The sequence below is a fragment of the Filicampus tigris genome, chromosome 11, assembly GCF_054856515.1.
Source record: "Filicampus tigris isolate MCC_2025a chromosome 11, RoL_Ftig_1.0, whole genome shotgun sequence".
NCBI classification, from domain to species: domain Eukaryota; kingdom Metazoa; phylum Chordata; class Actinopteri; order Syngnathiformes; family Syngnathidae; genus Filicampus; species Filicampus tigris.
Genome location: NC_141227.1, coordinates 7766499 through 7786098, shown reverse-complemented (window position 1 = coordinate 7786098; position 19600 = coordinate 7766499). Strand labels below are relative to the sequence as shown.

The window sequence follows — 19600 nt, the reverse complement described above, 5'->3', positions numbered from 1 at the left end:
TCACATTCATGAATTTAATTGAGCATTATTTATGACATTTTGTCTCCCCGAATGAGATTTAATTGAATAGATTTCATCACTGTGAGTGACGTTCTAATTGCTGCAGACAGATGTGAGAGATGTTGCCAAGTATTTAGGAGGTCCCAATGCTGCAAGCTTGTTCCACATTTTCTCAGTGGGGATGCTGAGCTTGCTGATGTCTGTGGGATATTTAATGAGCAGGAATGAGCCTCCCAAAATCACTCCTCCAGCAGCAAATAACAGGCCACGGTTTATCACCTGTGGAAGAAATAAAGTATTTAAAATATTAGCAGTAAAATATTTCCATTTTGAATCCCACTATATCCGTTTCATGAAATACAATACAATAATAGTGTACAATAATCAGAATGCTGTGTTTAGAACTAGTGGACCTGCTGGGAACATATTCTTGAATAAAATAGGTCTAATCTGTCCAAAAAGGTTCCTATTCTTTATACTCCCTGAGCCACACCTACGCGGGAGGGCAACTCTGCCGAGCCCATGTGACAATGTGCAACTCTACGGTCTTGAGATGCTAAGCCAGGAGGAAAGGTCACAGCGATACAACGGCCGAGCTCAAGTCACTTATGTAATTATTCGTGCCAAAGAGGCGTAAAGCAATTATTTTGTCACTTTAAGTGTCACCACACACCAGTTGTTTAATTGAGATGCAGTCTATAGGTGGATGCTATAACTTGAGGATGTATGGAATTCAGGGACTTACTTTGTCTTGCCAGTGCCAGTGATTCACAGCTTCATGGTATCGTGTTCTTGTGAATGTCACCTGATTGGGGTAAAGAAGAGTTATTATTTGGTTTTGGATTAAAAGTGTACATAAAATTCCAATTGATACTGTATATTTTGTATTTACCATTGTGTAAAGTGGGATTATGGTCTTCGGCATGAGAAAGTGGAGAATGTTATCAACATGCTTTCGGAAAAGGAACCATTTGGAGTTGACATGCGCTCGCATCTGCAAAACAAACAGCAAGCAGGTTTGGAAATAAATACCACAGCTAAAGTATGTTGACATTTCAAGTTACAGTATTTGAATGAATGCGAAATAAATTTCTGGGTCCAACTTTGTTTATAAAGGTACCACTTATTGCCATTCTTAAGACCTGCAAAAATAATAGAAGCTGTGGCCCACTATTTACATTATGACTGCATGGATTTGAATGTGCAGATCAATGTTTTATGAAATGAAATGATTCTTATTTCAATTTTCATCAAAGTCTCTTTGATGTTTGGTCTTATTTGTCACATATTTTGTGGCCAGAATTTTCACAACGTTCGAGTCAGTTGCTATAGTATTCACGTTCTTCCTTTGAATTTTACATAATTTGCAGTCTGTCTATAAAATATGCATTGCATAAATTAACATACAGAGTCATTAGATTCATTACTGTACATCAGATTCACTTTAGCAACATCTGCTGTTTACTCAGATGAAAACAGAATATTCTTACTGGTATATAAAAACGATGTAATAAATGAAATTACTTTGGTTTAAATCTTTATAGTGACTATATATTTTGATACATACTGTAGTTGCACTCAGAGATGATACAACATTTGTTTGTTGTCCCTGCTTGAAAGTGCAATTTACAGAATATAACACAATTTGACTTGATTATGAAAAGTTCATTAAAGAGAAACAGAACAAATTGCAACCGTTTTTCAAGGCTTAATGAGTTCATTTTTCATTTTTCGTGGGGCTATTGGCAATTATAAAGCAACACACTGTGGTGTTGATTGCTATATTATTAAATTGTGCCAGCCGGGATACACTCCACAGGCTGTCTGGGATCCTTCGCAATATAAGTGGTGTGAATAAATGTCTCACTATTCTCCCACCTCTGTCCACCCATTCCGCCCCCTGTTCACCATTTGACCAGGCGATGTTTTAACAGATCTTTAGTAGCGACTCTGTTGCATTTTAAAGTATGATGTCATACTGAACTAAATTAAATAAACATGTATTACTTCGATGTAATTGTACATGGCCAGGTCTGCGATTGCATGGTCATCCGGAACTCGTACTCTGGTATACTCGGGCAGTACAGCACCTGTGTACATAGCAGCAGTACAACTCTTTAGCAGAACGGCTCACACACCATTGACCATATATCACATTCCTTACTGAAATCTTCATTGAACTGCTCCATTATTTCATCAAAGACAATGCAATCCTCAAACCCCTGCAAAACATAAATGGATGAACAAATCCATGTTTGTATTCCCTTATTATATCAGTTCATTCCCTTGGTGTTACTTACAGCATTCATTCCCTGTCCGTAGAAAGGCACCACTGCATGCGCCGCATCGCCCATAAGGACACATTTGTCTCCAATGTGATATGGGGAACACTTGATGGACACCATGGCCTGGGCAGGCAATCGAAAATAATCTCTTTTGAGGGCATCACTGGGGAGATATAAATGGGAAAAAAATATTATTGGACTCGTTTTGTCTGTTTAATTGGACAGCTCCATTCTCGCAAACATTGCACGCATGGGCTGTACTTGCTTCGTACTGCATCGTCATCCCATCTGAGTAAGCTAAAGCAACTGTTTGTGGAGTTAAAAAGTCAGAGGGATTAACTAAAGCGCACATTCAGTTGTTTCCTCGCCATGCTCCAAATGAAGTCAGTGACTGAGAGAAAACCTGGAGAGTTGGTGGAGCTCATGCTTGCGTGCGCTCCGTCTGTCAGCCACAACAAACGCTTCACCTTTCATTAAAACCGAGTGGCTCAAAGACATGTAAGAGTCAGACTTCAATTTCACACTTCTCAGACTGTGCTTGTCTGGATGGCGTTGATGAGATGGAAATATTCTGAGGATGGCATGGCTTGGTTGGATGGGACAACAAAAGTAAAGGGGGATGAAATGGTAAACTGAGGGAGTGAAGAGTGTGAGAGAGGTGGAGGTGAGGATTAAGTCACTTACACTCCTATTAAGGGTATGGCGTCAGGAAAGTATTTTTGGAAAAACTCAATGACTTCGTTTCCTGTGGTGATCTTCTCGAACTCTTCAAAGGGCATGAAGAGAGTGCAGGTAAAAGTCTTGTCCTTTAAAGAATAAAAGAGATTCACAAAGATTTCAGATCGTTTCATTCAGGGAGAGGCATTGTGGGATGATTCTCTGTCAGGTACTGAGAGAATGCTAAACTCGCTTTTATCCAGTATGGCTGCATTAATACTGACGAAATACATGAAACAACTCAAGTGCGCAGATTTCAAAAATTGCACATAAATAACTCCACAAGAGGCAATACAGTGACAAACCAAACATAAACAATAATACATAAATATCGCAAACATTAAGTGTTACTTATAGCTTAGTTGATTTGGGATGACAATTTGCCCGACTGATTTAAATGAAGGTAGCCTCAACATTTTCTATTCCACTGGCAACTACTGGCGGTACGGTAGTACGGTATTTTCCTCATATTTTATGCTTTCACCATCTTTTGATCAGGCGTATCCAACCCCGACTCCTATCCAGCTTGTTTTAGATTTCTCCCTCCTACAACACACCTGATTCAAATGATCAGGATCGTTCACAGGCTTCCCAGAGCTCGCTGATGAGCTGATCATTTGAATCAGGTGTGTTGGAGGAAAGAAGACATCTAAAACAAGCTGGAAAGGGGCCCTCAAGGACCAGGGTTGGACACAACCGTTTTAGATTAACAACTGCCGTGTACAGTATTCAAGGAACGAAGGTGATTTTATTTAAATCATTGGTTCGTTTGAATGTTGTAAATAAAATAACTATTTTTATTACTGAACAGCTAATTGTTTTATTACAATAAACATCTTGTGACTGGTTGTGACTGTGTTTTGGGTTGGGTCCTTGTTGTCTGTGGCTTTGGTCCTTTATTTTGCCACTTTTATTTGGTCATTTAGGTGTGGGCATGGCTCAGTATTTAAACTTGAGTTGCTCAGTTCGGCATCCACCCTGCCCTCTGTTTGTTACATTTTTGCACATATAGACTTTGCCACTTCCGTGTACTGTCATGTCATGTCATCTTCCAAACCGCTTATCCTATATAGGGTCGCGGGGAGTTGCTGGAGCCTATCCCAGCCGTCAATGGGCGAAGGCAGACTACACCCCGAACTGGTCGCCAGCCAGTCGCAGGGCACACATAGACACTGTCACTGAGCGGGAATCGATCCCACGCTGCCCGCACACAACTCAAGCGTGTGTACCACTACACTATCAGCGGACTCCGTGTACTGTGACAAAACATTTACTTTCTTTTCTTTTTTTTTTTTTTACCTCACCCAATTGAATGACATGGCCCATCTGCCCAGTTTAAAAAAAAAATCGAATGTAGCCCTTGAGCAAAAAAAGTTTTCCCACACCTTGTTTAGTTCGATGTCATTTTGGCTTCCAAATAGGATCACTAAGGTGTGTGGATGGGACACATACAGTATATACTTTGTACATACTGTAACCCCTATCATTGCTCCTGCAGAAAATGTCTTTGTGTTGGCTGTATAGAAATAAAATGTTAATCTTTTTTTTTTTTTTTTTTTTTTGGATTTCATTCTTATCGTAAGTAATAGCTGAATGAATATGTACTTCATCAAGTCCAAGCGAGTTCAATCTTCGGAATCAATCTGAATGATGCTTTTACATGTCATTTTTAACTGCTTCTCTGATGTCAGATTTCACCTATAGGGTAAAAGAAAATCAGATGTTATTCAGAAGAGCGCCTTTTCACCTACGTATATGACGCTTTTTCAAGTGTTGTTAAATGTCAAGTCAGTGCATCACATAGAAATGCATTCAAACTTCCATATTCATTTGTGCATCTTTTTGTTACAATGCCGCTGCTGTGTCCTTCACTGCAGTGCCAGTGTTGTTGTTATTTTTTAACATAATATATTGTCATCGTCACTATACGGATGCATTAGCACATCCAATTCCAAGGGGGAAGTAACTTGACATGTTTCCATCTGTTTCTATGGTGAATCGACAAATCATGGATCCAATGACGTCTTTCTTATTGTGGTCATGCTTAGCTCAAGGTGAAGGTCACCCACACACTTGATTGAACTCATTCAGATCAGCTGTTCTGGACCCACATGATCACAGTTTTCGAATTTAGAAGTCAACTCAAAATTTGGGTTCAGGTTAAGAGTGTGAGCAACCTCTTGCTGGGATGCACCCAGGAGTTTCTAATGTGTTTATTCATGTTGTTTGGTCAGATTCAGATATACATATGTCACATATCGGTGCATTTCGATTATGGCAGGCTTGCATTGACAGGTTACATCCGATTCCTAAGTTTATACTGCACTCATACTGGCTGATACGTATCAGAATTCATATTCAGAATTTGAACAATTTGGACAAGGCCTACTTCCAGTTTGGGATTATTCCATGTTGTGCATTTTTTCTTTCGCTTTATGTTATGATGTGTATCAGAACTGCGCCAGTTGAGAGCAAAAGCATTTGAATTGTTAATCCAGTCATACTGGCCAAACTCCCATTTTCTTTTGGCAATGTGCATGAAAAGCTCTCTTGTGGTTTAAGGGTAAAATAGCGAATCTATTATACCAAAATTTCTTCCAGTTGTACTTTGAGAGAGAAACAGTGTCCTTAAACTGTTGGACAATTTGCTCACACCATCCTCGCCTTGAGCCTTTCATGGATTCTCCTTTTATGCCCCATCTTGACACTCAACCCTCACCTGTTTTTTGATTATTCCTCAACCTTCCCGGCCTTTTGTTACCCCTGTCTGAGCTTTTTGGAAGGTGTTGCAGACATCAAATAAAAGAATGAGAGAATATTTGAAGAAAAAAAATGTTCATCGCTTTGAGAACTAACTAGCTTGCCTTTGTAGTTTATTCAATTGAATATAGCTTGAAAGATTTACAAATCATGTATCCTGTTTTTATCCCCTTTTTATACTGGAATTGGGGTTTGTTGATTAAGCGTGATGGTGAGTCGTACTTTTCCCTTGGTTTCGACTTTATTTGTTTCTATGGTGGTCTGTCAAACAATTTTACGTGAAACTGGTCTGTGTTGCAAAAATGTTGGGGACAGTTATACAGTGCTGGAAAAAATATCAATGACGTTATTGAGTAATCGACTTGGACTCGACTTTTATCACATTAAATTCGAGTACAAAATGTATTTAGTCGATCAACCCCTAATGCCCATACACTGAACCCCTAATCCATAGCCAACACTGACCCATGAAAATGTATTTGCACTTTACTGTTTCTCTGGATTTTTTTCCTCTCGACACTGAATCACGAAAGATAAAGTCCCATCATAACCAAGAAGTGATGTTGATCACAAAATGTTTTTGATCACTCACTCTACTGAGTGACATTTTAGCCTCACAGTATTTTCAACACTGTTTTGTAGTCACAGCACTGATTTGACCACAATGTCATCTCTGAAAAATTGCAATAGTGGCAGTAGCAATTAGCACCACATGACATTTGAAATTCAAATCTGCCCTTTCTGAAATCAGATGATGACACCAAATGGAATGGAATTGCTGAAGTGCCTACTATGAAACATCTGCAAATGTGCAGTGTTTCCAATCTGTTTCAGTAGTCATTCCGCCTTATAGGTCAAAATAAATGCTGACAAAACTGCAGAATACACAACTGCAATCTTAAAGAGCAATGATGCCTTGAGAAATATCAGGACATGAGGGGGTTACTGTACATTCTGAAAATAATTTTACTTCACTTTGTTCAGAAACGAGAGAGTTACTTTTATGAAATACTCAAGGTGCTCAAAGGTGTTTGTTCACTCCTCATTGATGGATTTGGAATTACAAAAAGGACAGTCAGTTCTCCCTCTCCTCCACTGTGACTCCAAAACATGTTTGACAAAAGAAAGTTGTCTTACTTAACCTGCGGCTGTTAATTATTATGAAAAACAAGAGGAGTTTTATACATCTGACTACAGGTGAGAGTCAGATGTCTCTTTTATGATACTGTATTTCTAAGGCCAGAAATTAACTCATCTTCTGTCCTTTGCATAAAGCATTTGCGTAAATCCACACCAAATCTTGTATATGCGCTTGTAAGGTTCAATACATGGCTCTAATCCATGTACTGTATCTGCACAATTAATTATTCAGTTTGAATACGATAATTACAGACTTCCACCCGGTGTAAATAATGGTTGCCATTATCACAGCAGTTGTTGCCATCAACGAAGTTCTCCCTTTTAGGACTGATTTCCACTGTCTCTATCCACAGCAAACAACCACACGTCTTGTTTTTTTTCTGACTCCAAAGACATTCGAGGTGCTAAGGACGGACAGTGAGTGACAGCGCTGATGCACTTTTAAGTCTGCTGCTTTAACCTTGTCTCCCATGAGACAGTAAAGGAACAGTCGCTGACTCAGCCATGCAGAAAAATCATTTGGGGAATAAGAAGGACAGGAGAGACAGAGAAAGGTTTTAATGGGGGAACAAAACAGAGTTATAACATAGCGGATAACACAGTTGTGTAAAAAGTAGGTTAAACCACAAGATGCCAAGACATTTTGCAGTGTAACATTGCCTATTAGTAAGTCAGCAATGGCAAATGAAGTTAATTACCCGACCAAGGGCATCACTGAGGGTCAAGCATCACTTGAAAGCTTTGGAATTTAATTATGCTGATTATGCCAACTGTATGCAAATACTGTAACGTGATGACATTTTAAATCATACATCCACACTGGGGAGAAAAACAGAAATCCCACTTACCAAGTTGGGGAGCGCAATCATCATGAACGTGTTCCGGGGCCAAATATGGAGATAATTGGCCTTCATGGCAAACTGAGAATGGACATAAATACAGTTGAGTCTGAAAAGTTTGATTATTTCACTAGAAGCAGTACTGACCTCTCCATTAACAGGCAGCATGGTGAGCTCCATGTAGCCATGGGGGATGTAAGTCTGACTGTAGTTAAAGCGGCTTTGACGAAGGAATTGTTTGCGAACAGCTGAGAAGGCTCCATCACAACCCACAATGAGATCTGCTTCTATCTGCTTTCTGGATCCGTCCGGCCTAAAAAGCACAGGGAACCACGGAAACCCTCACACACGCGCACATCAGTCACTTCACTCTGTACGCCTGCATAATCTAATGAGATCTAATGCAACACTCTACCAAGAATTTTATAAAAATCTAAACCAGATAACACAGCTGGGATAGGCTCCAGCACGCCCCGCGACCGTTGTGAGGAGAAGCGGTACAGATAATGGATGGATGGATAAACCAGATAACACTGCTTAGTTTAAATTGACACACCTGCCAGTATGCTACTATGCAGCACGACAACACCGAAAACTAAAACCACAATAGTAAACATTAATAGAAAATGCATAAAGCTGATGTTTTCAATCAGGTCTTGTTTTGGATCTCATTGGAATGTGTAATGTGCCAATTCCAATTTTTCTTTTAAAGAGGAAATCAACGCAACATTTTTTTTTTCAAGAATATGTTCTATGCAAGCCCACTAGTTGAAACAGGGCATTCTTATAAATATTGCGTTTGTGGAATAACGACCAATCACGGCTCAGATTCAGAAAACAGGTCAGTCGTGATTGGTCATTGTGAGCAGTTGTGATGACATTTTCAGTTCACAGAAGACAAAATGGCCGCCCCCAGAGATGGCTAAAAACGAGTGCATTTTGCTGCTTAACTTAAATTACACAAACGCAAAATTAATCAGAATGCTGTGTTTCAACTAGTGGGCCTGCTGGGACCATATTCTTGAAAAAAATATGTTTGGGTTGACTTCCGCTTTGAATGCAAAACTATGGTAATTGGGGAGCAGCTGCGCAATGACACTATACTTACAAACTTGAAAAATGTATTGTTTTTTTTCTTTAGCCCGTTTATGTTGTTTTCCACATGTGTTAACATTACAACGGTATTCTTGGGCAAAGTTGTTTGGTTCTTTTAAATACCTATACCAAGGTGTAATTGAATGTATTTAATGCTTAGTTTGACAGTAAAGTTCAAATGGTAGTGTCATTAAACAGCTTGAAGCCTCTTTTTTGAAGAAGTGTTCATCTGCCTAATTGCCACTTATTGTGAAATGAGATAAGTTCACTTCACTCGAATCTCAAATTTTTGCTTGCAAGTCAAAGCAATAAAGATGAAGACACCTATACTGTGTGCTGTATGCACTAAACAATATTAATTTCTTCTCATATCTTTACCCACACTGAAGGATTGTTTTCAAGATGTTAAATAAATTAAAGGTGATGAATGCCAGAGTGGCCCTTGCATCGATTTTTCTGTATGCATCCCTTGACAAAAAAGGTTTCGACACCCATGCTCTATGTAACAGTAAGTTATTGTAGTATGGTGTCATGCCACATGGTGGCGCCTCCTTGGTTTATTACTTTATCGTGTCAGATGGTAACCTCTTTTTCGATGAACGTCTTCAGTACACCTGTTATCATGGACTCGGTTGAGTCTGTGCTGTTGAGTAACGTATATGCGAGTAACGTGTATGCTGGGGAAGTATAACATCTAGTAGTGGTACACAACATAATCACTGGCTAAGTGCAAGTCATTTGTATTTAACTTTTCAGTATGACACATTTACATTTAATCTTGAAGAACTGTTTGTTTTTAAGCTTGTTTTAGATACTAATACTAATACTAATTTTCTATACTATAGAAAAATATGTATGTACATTGTAAGTGAAGTACAGACTGTTTAATTGAATCATTTATGTAGTTCCCCCCCCCTATATTTAAGTGTGATGTTAATGTTCAAACTGCGTATATTGATACAGATGGTTAGAAGTAATAGAATATATACTTTTTCTCTGTATTGCTTTTGACAAACACTGACGTCTACTACGATACTGTATATTAATCATGGTTATAATGATGGTACTTGCAGAGGCAAGTATTTTTTTGAGGTGGCTCTTGGTGTGAAAAGCTTGAGAACCACTGGCCTAAAGCTAACAGATTGGCATTGACATTTTATGGTAACAGTACCAGTTTCTCCTGCAAAACTGCCCCTGCCACACCATGAATTGTATAATAGACTCATAAATAGCAATTAGTTGTGTAGGCAATATGGTTTCTCAATAATTCAAAAATCAATGTGTAGAAAATGGCTTAAACATTTTACTTTATTTCTGAATGATTCAGATGATGAAGGTTTCGGATGTTATGTTTGCCTTTGCTCTTCAATGATAAAGCCTATTATATACAGTAATAAACAGATTATACGGATATGCATGTGTTCAGTAATAAAAGCATCACTTGTACATATTAAAAAACAGTCATTCATATTGTGTTTCCTCTACTTCCATGAAACATTATCATATCCTATTATCCCATTATGGAGGGAAAGGGGCTCTTGTATATGTAATTATACAAGCTGGAGACAACAAATTAGCCATCACTGTTGAGGATGGAAAAGTGAGCAAGAAGCGTGGATTGTGTCCTACATGTGTGAGGTGTACAAGTTTATAGTGCACTTTACACATTTGCCTCAGTGTACAACCTGATGAAAATGCATTCACTCATGACTCATTCAACTGACTACATTATTGGCCCCCAGACATTAACTCATTCTGTCACAATGACATATTTATGTCATTTCACATTGGGTCTGAAAAAGTCTGATACTGAATGAGTTAAACCAATACATATTTATGAGCACACTACAGGATGTAAAAAGATGACTTAAAAATGAAAAACTGTTTGAATCAATTAGATGTGTTGCCCTCCGGTGTTGTGTTCACTGCAATTCCCTTGAGTAAAATGACCTTGAGGTGTTTCACTGTTAATTAGGTTGTAAATTGTGCATTGCATTTACCTCCGACACAAGCAATTAGAAGGCTACTAAAAGTCACAAGCTTCAAAGACCGCTGAATTGATTACCACACTCTCGACCGTAAACATGTTCAAGGCCACATGCACTTTGTATGCAGGTAAACAAAACATGATCAATAAAACCGGAGTTAAAACAAAGAAGCCAAATGAGAAGCACAGTCTCCCACATTAGCCTTGATATATTATGCATGTAAGTGTGTGCGTGCCTCTGGTCATGTGCTTGTACCCACCTGTGTTCAGTGATAAAAAGATTTACCTGATAAAGGTCATTAGCCCTGATTCGGCACTCCAGTCTTGTAGTTTGTGGTCAAAGTTCAACTTGGTGTTTGCATATGTCTCAGCCTCTGTTGGAGTAAATTTTTTTTTTTTTTTTTTGGTGTGGCTTTTAAGAGTTTGCATGGCATGACAGTTGAATGTGACTTTATTAACTCTGGGAACATTTTATATGAAATTTCATCCACGCCGATTCGTTTTAAGCTTGTAAAAAAAAAAAAAAACAACAATAACAACAACATAGCACCAAAAAATAACCAGCACACCGCAGAGTATTTCCAGTGGATCTGTTTGTATGCAAACTAGTGGTTTAGATCTGTATGTCTGTTTTCATTGCAGGAGTCTGATTTGCCCTGACAAATGCAAGTTTAATTAAAAGACAAACTCATGCTGTGACACATTATCTCACAGCGGAAACCAAAGCACTGCATTAATAAAATGCATCTGTTTTTCATGGATTAAAAAAAAAAAAGCACATAGGCTTTAAACTTGAATTCAAGGAGCCATAAAATTAATAGTTCAGTGTACTGAGGGATTTTGCTGTTACAGCCTGTATTTATTGGTAGCATATACTTATACAATATTGGCAAATAATTCATTAATACAGTAAGTATTATCAAACTAGGTATATGTCAAAAATGTGGTTCAGTAGGAATCTTATTTATCCTTCATGCTGAGTTCAGTAATGTACTCTTCATCCATTTTCCAGGTTTTACATGGCCCAATTTTACAATGCATATACTGTATGTACTGTATGTTGCTAGCTGTAAAAGAGTCATACCAACCCAAATCTCCAAAATTTATAAATGACAAACCTTAAACGTACAATTGTAGATTTTGTTGTTGGTATGAATTATTTTTCTGTAAAATATAGCATAATGGGCGGCACAGTGGCTGACTAGTTAGCATGTCCACCTCATTGTGTAGAGGTTGTGGGTTCAAATCCAGTCTCCAGCCTTCCTATGTGGAGTTTGCATATTGACTGTGTCGTGTCTACTTTCTCCGGCTACTAATTTTTCCATAGGTATGAATTTGAGTGTGAACGGTTGTTTACAGAGCCGGGCATTTTACTAAAAATTCAGGGTCCGTTTTTCGCCTTCCGCTTATAGCAAGGGTACCCTTCCGCCGTCCATTTTTCTGCCACTTTGTCCGTCCGGACCAAATAGTAATCGCCTATAGGCCAGTCCGCCTCGCATTTTCAATGGGCTTCCGTTACCGTTTCCAACTAGCCACCGCCCACCTGATCCCCCACAGGCAGGTATTAGAAACAAAAGACTCACCATGGCATGGAAGCCTCACCGCGGACGGACTAAATGTGTCTTCTTTTAGGACCTGTTAGGATCTTTTTGGACCTTGGCCGCGGCCAACGGGAAACGGAAGCCTCACCCCAGTCGGACTAAATAAGTCTCCTTTTAGGTCCTTAAAGGAATTTTTGGAGCTTTATGGCCCTTTGAGGACCTTTGAGGACTTCGGCCGCAGCCAACGGGAAACGGAAGCCTCGCCGCTGGACATTGAAGCCTCACCGCGAAAATAGACGATAGACGATTACATAGATGGAAAAAATGGGATTCCGACTACGCTTAGCCGACTGTTTTTTTTTAAGTTTCCCGTCTATCATTTATCGACTACAAAATGAGCGTCCGTCGTAGGCGGATAGATGGACTGGTCCGTCACATAGGCGGAATGCCAAGCTCTGTTTATCTATAAAGTATGCTCCCTGTGATTAGCTGGTAACCAATTCAGTGTGTACCACACCTCTCACCCAAAGTCTGTTGGAATAGGCTGCAACAGACCCACGATCCTCGCGAGGAGAACGGGTATAGTGAATGGATGGATGGATGTAGCATACCATATATTTTCAAAAGTTTAACCAGCCACCATACAAGATGTTTCACAAGGGGTTCATAGATTTTTTTTAATTCCACTTTGAATTTAAAGTGCTACCTTAATTTGGTCATTTGGCTGCAGTCTTGTCACATTTCTCTGCTCAGAATTAGTTCACTGAGTTATTCTGGCTGAACTATGGAAAGGCCAGATGATGGTCTTACCTGTTAGCAGCTCTTTGTTCAGGTTGGCTCGGTCTACTGACAGGATGTACTGAAGTGAAAACAATGTCTCATTATTGTGCAATTCTGCAGCTACATCTCCACAAATAGATAGCATACTGTTAACTGAAAATGGAAAACCACATGCCTCTGAGCTTCATATGTTTATGATAATTTCAATTTCTATGTCATCAGCAACATAGAAACATTCATTTTTAGACAGATAAATGTCATATAAATATTTTCAATTATGAAGAAGTATAATGATTGTAGAGTGGTAAAGTAAGTTTGACAAACCAGCTCTGTGTGTGCATGTATGCATTAAACACGCGTATCTTGGTACATGTTCAAATGAGTGAAAAGCAAAAATAAATATTTAATCTTCAAACTGCCACAGTGCATGAGTTAAGTTGTAACAATGAACAATGGATACCACATAGCGAATGGTCCTTGAGTGTTTAACCCGGCAGTATTTGATTAGTTTAATACTACAAAAATGAATATGGAAACATCAGCATAATCTATTTGATTATCATGTTGTGAATACAATGAATCATCACTGTATTAGCAGCAGACCACAGGATAATTTGACAGAATAATTATATGCCTCAAGATGCTCTATATTTGTAGAAAATCTGTCATAGCAGTGCCCAGTTATTGTTGGGAAAAGTGCACACAGTGACACTATAGTAAAGGCTCACCTGGCCCTTTTTTCCATATGGAATTGGAGACTGCACACCATTTAATGAATGGATCATTCTTGCATGCATGGGGATTCCCTGGGAGACAATCTGAAAGACGAAGCAACACATTATGGTAGAAAGTATCATCAAACTGTACCCTCCATATCATGAAAGCCATTATCCATAAATGGATTTTGTAGAGCCCCAAACATGAAACAGCGGTGAACAGCCATTCTACAAACTACCCAAAGAGCACAGTGAGGGCTCATCTATGTGACAAAGGAATCCCAGGAAACATCTAAAAAACTGCAGGCCTCCCTCACTTCAGTGTCCATGACTAAATAATTAGGAGACTGGGATAAAATGACAGAGTTCCAATATAAAAACCACTGCTGACCAAAAGAAAAAAAACAAAGACTTGTCTTATACTTTTGCAAAAAAACAAACAAACAAAAACAGATGAACGATTCCCAAGACCGTTCTTCTATAGACTGACGAAAGTTAAACTTTCTGGATGGTGTGTGTATCGTTCTGGCATAGATTTAACACAGCAAGTCAAGAAAAGAACATTATCAACAGTCACATGATGGTGGCAGTGTGATGGTCAGTGGGTGCTTTCTTGTGGGTGGGTGGGTGCTTTCTTCTTCAAGGGGAGGTCAACCCACACATACAGTATTTTTTTCAAGAATATGTTCTATGCAGGCCCACTAGGTGAAACAAAGCATTCTGATTAATATGAAATGTGAGTTAAGCAGCAAAATCAACCCGTTTTTAGCCATCTTAGGGGTCGCCCATTTTGTTACTTCAGTCGACTGAAAATGAAATCACAGTTGCTCAGGGCTCAGGTAATGACCAATCACAGCTCATTTGTTTTCGGAAGTTGAGTAAGATTGTTTTTTTTTTTTCCCTTTATATATAAAATCTGATTTTCTGACTTCCTGTTTCAACACCAACGTTGTGTTAGCTATATTATGCAGCTGGGAGTGGTTGTAACGTAGCAGAGGATTTTGGGAGATATTTAATATCGTCATGTACCTGATATTGATGCCTCAGTTGCTTCAAGACATTTATCAATTTATTCTTCCAAGAATTATTGATCATCAATGGACTTCATGCATGAAAACATTTTTAAGCATTTCTGTTAGTTAATGGGAAGCCATCGGACTGAAAAATAACCTCTGTCATGAAATTTGTGATTACCTGGGGTTGTTAATAAGTGTGTTCAAAGGTTTGGTGCCAGTGCTTTTTGAGGTCGAAATGACCATGTTTTTACATTTCAGAGACGAGGAAATAGCTCCTCCAGCCAACACTGCAGTGCGGTGCTATGGTCAGTGTCAACTAAGATTTGTGTTTTAACACGTTTCCTATATTGTCACAATGGGCTCTATTTTTGGCTGGCGTGAAATGCAGCGCTGTAGGCGGCATAACTGTGCATCATAGGTGGGTCAGACTGGTGTTGGTGATTTTGAGGACGAGCGCAGTCCGGCGGATCTGCGGGTGGGCGTGCAGCACCACAGTGGGAGTGTTTAGCGTTAATTTAACTTGATGTCAATCGCAGCGGCTCCTCTCATTCTCTTTACATGTGGTGCAACTGACAGTCTTGACACAGGCATCTGTAACCCAGTAGAGAAAAACTTACACATCTCTGTGCAGAAGAGGATGATTCATAATCACAGCGATCCATGACATGAGCGGAGTATTGTCACTGTTGAAGCTATGGTATAGCAACAGACAATGTTAATAATGGGTATACAGAATGAGCTGGTGAAACTATTGTCAACTTAAATATGTCCGTGGAGCACATCTGTCTTCCTATGCCCTAAACAACCAACTGCGCCAGGATTTATACATGGTTTGATTCTGACCACACGTAAATTTAGACCGACTTTCTACCACCAAATTGTCACTGGGGTGGGTGCATCTCTAAGGGCACGACCTTGCTGCGCAAGAATGCTCAGCTTGGCGGAGACCTGTGTATCAAATTGGCAAAATGAGGAGTGCGCCGTACACTCGTATGAAAATCAGGATCCGCTACATTTGCGCCAGATGCGCTGTCTACAAAAATAGAGCCCTATGTGTTTCCATGCCAATCAGAAGTAGACATGTCACTTTACACCGAACACAAAGGTGATGTAGCATCGAGTCCATTAATCGAGTAATCAATTCCAATTCCAATGACCAACAGATATGGGAGTGTGTGTGAAAAAGCAGATGAAAACATGCATAGTCTAAGTTATTTAAATTGCATAAGCTAAGCAGCACAGTGGAAAATTGGTCATCATATTTACAGTACTGTACCTCACAATTAGGGGTACAACAACAGAGTGGCCAAGGCCACACCCCTGGCCACCCTCATACCTAGGGGAAAATTTTGACATATCTTATTTTTGTTTCATTTTCACATTAGATACAACATTCCTAGACCCCTTGATACTCCATCATAAATTTCTTTCTTTTTTTTGTTAACTGCCTATTTGGAGAATAAATGAACAATTGACCTGAACTCAAAATCTAAAATAATCAGTTTTAAGTTCAGAGCATTCAATTCTAACAATCAATTTCAATCAAAATCATTTCTTTCATTACCATAGCAAGCAAACAATATGGCAGAGAAGTCATTGTTTATCATAGCATCCACAGTCATGGTTTCATGAAATGAAATACAATAAAATAAAATACAATTTTATTTATAACACATAAACCAATCTTGCGCATTACAAAGAAAAATGACTTATGTAGTAAATTTAAGATCAGCAAAATGTTGCTTTTTACTTACATTTGTTACTGCTTTATTATACTTGTGTGATGGGCATTGTTCTGGATATGTGTGAATTTTATTTCACGAAACCCTGACTGCGGATGGTATGATAAAGAATGGTGGATGCATGCACACAGCCAGCCCTTACTGAGGTGTTGTATCACCATGGCCACCCCACTGAAACATTTTTAGTTACGCTCTTTCTCACAAGCAAGAGGTGATCAAATCTCATCTTGAGCCCTCTTATGTGGAGTTTGCAAGTTCTATCATACTTCCATGGGCTGGTTGTCCCACATTTGGGAAACATGCTTCTTCGGTTAATAAACTGTCCATATGTGTGAATATGAGTTTGATTAGTTGTTTGTCTATATAGAGTAACATTTAATTACTTTTACAAATTGTAATCTAATTCCAGTAAGGTATAGCTGCCATGCTAATGTCCCTGCTATATGTCTGTCAGTTGTGTCAACAAACCTTCTCCTCCATTCCGACATGCTTGAGTGACTGACGGCCTCTCTGAGATAAAGCCAGGTTGATACTTCTCCCCTTCACGATTTTCGCTTGCCGGATATCTGGTCAAAAGGTCAGAGAATGACTTTAACACCAGTTTGTTATTTTATCAGATGAAGTCTTGATCTATGTGTCAAGGGAGATTCAATTATCATACCATCCCTAGTTTCAAACACATGTACATCAAAACCTCTTTTGGCAAAGAAGCAGGCATTCAGTGCACCAACCTAAAACAAAAGATGGGTGTTGTCATCACTGGCAGAGTGGCAAAAATAAAATGAAATGGACACGAGTTATTGGCTTTTATACATTTATATAACTCTTACATTCTTATTAGGGCTCTCAGGTTACATTTGTCAGGAACAGCATTAATGCGCCTGGGTCAATTTAACTAGGCACCGTTTAATTTCTTTCATTTCATTGCAAACATATAAGGTGAAAAAATGTCATTGCATATGTTAATTACACGTATTAAGCTGCTACTACTTTTACTTGGAAGTAGGTGAATTTGATCCACAATGTATCAAGAGGGTTGAATAAGCATTGTGTGACTTTCAAATGTTGCTCTGGTAAAGTCAGTATGAAGCTCAAGAAAAACAACGGGTAAATACTTTGACTTTGTCTTACCAGTCCACCTCCCACCACTGCCACCACTTTTTTCTTCTTCGGCGTGTCACTTGATTTCTCCATTCCTGTTCAGGTGGTCTCTCACTCAGTCAGGAGGGTTCATCCACTGGCTGTCCTGTTCAGAGTGACAGAGCTGAGCACAAGGTAATTTTTTAAAAGAGGAGGAGCAAAGTAAATGGCATTAATGTTAGTCTTTTCAAAGTAAACACACAAGTTAACTTGGTTTGCCCTACATTGGCTTGCCCTTTGTACTTTAACCTAATTGGTATTTTGGGGTTCAGTGTGACTGTGCTTATTTGATATGAAGCCAAAAACACAGGTGTTGTTTGCGGGTTTAATAATGCAGGACTAAACGTGTACTGTACCCGTTTAATTATCATAAGATTTCTCTCTAGATATTTAACTTTGTACAGTTTGATTCAGGAAAAAATAATGACCTTGGTTTTGTGATAGTTAACAATTGTCTCCATCTAGTGTTGACGTCAGATGGTCGCGTGTGTTGACATCAATTAAAGCTAACTCTAACCCATTTAGGGAGCTTCAAATAAGCGTGTAACCTATTTTTACTTTATTGTGATGATTATACACTGTATTAATATTATTGCTTCCGTGAAGGGGAATTAAACATCATACCTAACTGTTACAAGCTCATTATGAATAAAGAACCAGTTGTGTACTGTATATTTTAGATGTAGAAAATTATGGAGTGTTTCTTTTATTACTCTTTTTTTCACTGTGGTTTGGGTAGATTGGAAATATTTATACAGTAGTGCTCATCCACTGACTGTCCTGACAGAGCTGAGCACAAGGTATTTTTTTAAAAGAGGAGGAGCAAAGTAAATGACATTAATGTTAGTCTTTTCAAAGTAAACACACATGTTAACTTGGTTTGCCCTACATTGGCTTGCTCTTTGTACTTTAACCTAATTGGTATTTTGGGGTTCAGTGTGACTGTGCTTATTTCATATGAAGCCAAAAACACAGGTGTTGTTTGCGGGTTTAAAAATGCAGGACCACACGTGTACTGTACCCGTTTAACTATCATAAGACTTCTCTCTAGATATTTAACTTTGTACAGTTTGATTCGGGAAAAAATAATGACCTTGGTTTTGTGATAGTTAACAATTATCTCCATCTAGTGGTTAAAAGTGTTGACGTCAGATGGTCGCGTGTGTTGACATCAATTAAAGATAACTCTAACCCATTTTAGAGAGCTTGAAATAAGCGTGTAACCTACTTTTATCTTATTGTAATGATTATACACTGTATTAATATTCTTGTTTCCGTGAAGGGGAATTAAACACCATATCTGACTGTAACAGGATCATTATGAATAAAGAACCAGTTGTGTACCGTATATTTTAGATGTAGAAAGTTATGGAGTGTTTCTTTTATTACTCTTTTTTTCACTGTAGTTTGGGGAGATTGGAAAGGTTTGTAGTAGGATTCGGTAATTTTGCAGACCTCTTGTTGCAAGCACAATGTAAAAGATCAAAGAAACAAAACTTGTAATTTAAATTGGACGCAACTGTTGTCAACTCTGCCTATTTAATCTAAGACCATTTTTATTCGGTCCGTGTCGCAACATATTACGAATTCATGACGACGTTATGTTAAAAGACCGCGTTGTATATTCAAGAAGTACGTGACATGTGTCTGCTGGCAGCTGAACGCGCAGGACAAGACAAAGCTTTGAAAACAGACATGTCCATTACAATCGATGTACAGGCCTTGTAATCGATATAAGTAGAAACATTTTATTTGTGTATTATTTTGCACATGTTAGGAGCAATTTTGAATGACCTTCAAAGTTATACCTGTTTTTTTTTTTTTTTTTTTTTTTACAAAAGT

The 19600-nt window shown here is 38.6% G+C and overlaps 1 protein-coding gene across 2 annotated transcripts; it reads right to left on the bottom strand.

Moving 5' to 3' along the window:
- On the bottom strand, positions 1-17914 carry kmo (kynurenine 3-monooxygenase). Of its 2 annotated transcripts, XM_086045865.1 has the most exons (15): positions 17750-17914; positions 17280-17349; positions 17087-17184; positions 13873-13962; positions 13175-13223; positions 11110-11197; positions 7889-8054; positions 7751-7822; positions 2970-3091; positions 2301-2448; positions 2165-2222; positions 2008-2090; positions 893-994; positions 746-805; positions 1-279 (listed from the first exon to the last, which is right to left on the bottom strand). In XM_086045865.1, the coding sequence occupies exons 1-15, from the start codon at positions 17810-17812 to the stop codon at positions 94-96; spliced, it is 1455 nt and encodes a 484-aa protein (XP_085901991.1). In that variant the 5' UTR covers positions 17813-17914; the 3' UTR covers positions 1-93. The 2 variants fall into 2 exon arrangements, with proteins under 2 accessions (XP_085901991.1, XP_085901992.1); XM_086045866.1 differs by lacking the exons at positions 17280-17349; positions 17750-17914 and adding an exon at positions 15494-15568 and having other exon boundaries at positions 17087-17170.
- Between the last annotated feature and the right edge of the window lie 1686 nt (positions 17915-19600).

Excerpts from the sequence above, each read along its gene's own strand:
- kmo (XM_086045865.1), bottom strand. The coding sequence starts at position 17,812 with ATGGAGAAATCAAGTGACACGCCGAAGAAGAAAAAAGTGGTGGCAGTG. Across the intron at positions 11,198-13,174 it reads GAACAAAGAGCTGCTAACAG|AGGCTGAGACATATGCAAAC; the intron begins GTAAGACCATCA and ends TTACTCCAACAG. Across the intron at positions 7,823-7,888 it reads TGCTGCCTGTTAATGGAGAG|TTTGCCATGAAGGCCAATTA; the intron begins GTCAGTACTGCT and ends GTCCATTCTCAG.